General features: G+C 60.5%; 1 protein-coding gene across 1 annotated transcript in view; it reads left to right on the top strand.

Moving 5' to 3' along the window:
- The window catches only part of HPSE2 (heparanase 2 (inactive)), a gene marked incomplete at both ends in the record, with an annotated part of 85,362 nt that extends 83,732 nt beyond the window's left edge, over positions 1 to 1,630 (top strand). Inside the window, 2 exons of the mRNA XM_009579609.1 lie at positions 269 to 375; positions 1,516 to 1,630. Coding sequence (XP_009577904.1) covers positions 269 to 375; positions 1,516 to 1,630 — 222 coding nt within the window. The remainder of the gene's footprint in view (positions 1 to 268; positions 376 to 1,515) is intronic.
- Between the last annotated feature and the right edge of the window lie 702 nt (positions 1,631 to 2,332).

The following is a 2,332-nucleotide window of genomic DNA, read 5'->3' as shown; positions in this document are numbered from 1 at the left end:
TTTGGGAGGGTGTGTTTGGAGCCGCTCCAGAAGCTGGGTAGTGGACATGTGGCAGCGGCAGGAGAGAGTGAGGACCAGTCTCCCACCACTCAGTCATGGTGAAGACACCTAGAGACTGTGCCAGGGCTGGGCAGGCACTGACTGCCCAGCAGCGGCATTACCGAAGGTCTCCGTAAGCCTTCCTGGAGCGTAGCCCAGGAGATGTCTGCCTTGGCTTTAAATCACAGGTTCATCAGAGTCATTTTGGTTGCTTTTGTGTCCTGCGCAGGTAGTGAACACGTACACGCCAGGGAAGAAGATCTGGCTGGAAGGCGTTGGCGCGACCTCGGCCGGAGGCATGAACAACCTCTCCGATTCCTATGCGGCCGGGTTCCTGTGAGTTATGCCGGCTCCCCGGCGCCAGGGCACTGCCACCCCCACGGGCTCTGTGGGCTCGGGTGCTGCAAAGCCGCTGCAGCGAGGGGAGGGCCAGCTCTGTGCCCAGAGACCCCACCTGTACTCCCCCTCGGTACTCCCCAGCACCCTGGGCACTGTTATTTTCTCTGTAGCATCCCTATTATCCCTCCTCAACTCTGCTTTCCTGTAGGTGACCCAGCCTCTGGCATACCCAGAGAAGCAGAGTAAGGAGGGGACCGCTCAGGATCCCACACGGGTACCCACGGTGTGCCCGCAGGGCACGGGTGTGGAAGGGGAGGTGAGATCCAGGCATGTCAGCTCCAGGACCCAGGGCTGGCATCCCAACAGGCTTGCCTTGCTCAGCAGCTCGGGATCGCCTGGGCCCCCTCCTGCTCTGCGTTTTTGGTTCAGGCTGCAGCCATGCATCCTTGCGTGCATTCACTCCTGGGGCACCTGCCCAGGGAAGCGCTGGGCAGGACTCTGCTCTGGAAACCATTTTCTCTCCTTCTTTGAAGCCACAACTGTTCCTGGCTCCGGGGCTTATCTACTGGCACAGCCCCGTGGCACGGGCATCCTGCTGCAAAGCCCCAGTTCAGATCTTCAGAGCTGGCTGTGATCATAAAAGATGGAGGAAGATTATCCGGGCTCTGGGGGGAGGCGCGGGGACATGTCCAGGGTATCAGGGCTGTGGCAGGCTGCGAGGGTTGAAGACTTTGCCCAGGAGGTGTGAGGAGACAGGCTGGTGCAATGGTGTGTTCCCCCCTGCTGAGACAGTGGGTGCAGGGTGCTGGCAGGCTGGAGGGGCACCCCAGGCTTTGGGCGCAGGGCTGTCACGCTGGGGTGCATGCAGGGGCTCAGGCGCAGTGTCGGGACATGCAAGCCGAGCACAGGCGGGGCAGAGGTGGCTGTGGCCGGGGGAGAGGCATGCAGGCTTGCCAGGGCGAGGGCGGTGGGAGCTGGTTAATACCCAGCTCGCAAAACCATCTGAAGGCTTTGGCTCAGGCTGGGAGCAGGCGCCAGGTCGGGTGCACAAGAACGATGCCGTACGCCGGAGCACAGCTGTGCTGCCGGGGCTGGGGTCCCCCTGCGGCGGCCTGATTCTGCTCCCTCTGTCCCCAGGTGGCTGAACACACTGGGCTTGCTGGCCAGCCAGGGCATCAACGTGGTGGTGCGGCACTCCTTCCTCGACCACGGCCACAACCACCTGGTGGACCAGAACTTCAACCCCTTGCCGGTAGGTCTGCCGGGGAGCGTCACGCTGGTCCCCTGCTCATTTGCGGGGAGGTTTCTCTCCTTGTGGCCTGTCTGAACTCTGCTTGAAAATGATTTTTTCCAGATCTATTTCTTGCAGTATTAATAGGAGACGTTAGTTCATGTCAAATGCAACATGTTGGAGGCAGATGGGAGAGTGTTACCCCTGTAGCTGAAACTTCATCTAGTGCCCAGGGTCGGTAGCACGGGAGGGAGGCTGGTGCCACCGAGGGGTGCCAGCGCGGACTGCGGAGCGGGAGGGAGGGATGTTGCAGGACCACGCATGGCACAGGGCAGGCAGCCAGGTAGGTAGTGGTGAGCTGGCCCAGGGGAAGCCAGGCTGGAGCCTCAGCACCTGACTTCAGATCTCTAGAAACTGAGGTGAAAGGCATTTGAAGGGCATTCCCAGCTTCACAGGGAGCAGCAGTTCTCACCAGTGCCCCGCAGCATCCCTCACTCTTCAAAAACGCCCGGGCAAGGGGGGACCCCCAGCACACATGGTGCTGATAAAGAAACTGTATGAAAAATCCTGTTAAAAGTAGCAGGTTTCCTTTTCATCTTTTTGGGGGGGGGCAGTAAATCCCCTGCCTTGTAAGTGGAGAGCCATGCAGAGCGGCTGGGTGCTCTGCACCTCCTCTGGAAAGGATTTATGGGTCCATGACCTGGCAGACACTGCCGGCGGACC

Source organism: Fulmarus glacialis, unplaced genomic scaffold (genome assembly GCF_000690835.1).
Source record: "Fulmarus glacialis isolate BGI_N327 unplaced genomic scaffold, ASM69083v1 scaffold3796, whole genome shotgun sequence".
Classification (NCBI taxonomy): domain Eukaryota; kingdom Metazoa; phylum Chordata; class Aves; order Procellariiformes; family Procellariidae; genus Fulmarus; species Fulmarus glacialis.
The sequence above is the reverse complement of the archived record's forward strand: the minus strand, read 5'-3'. Positions and strand labels throughout refer to the sequence as shown.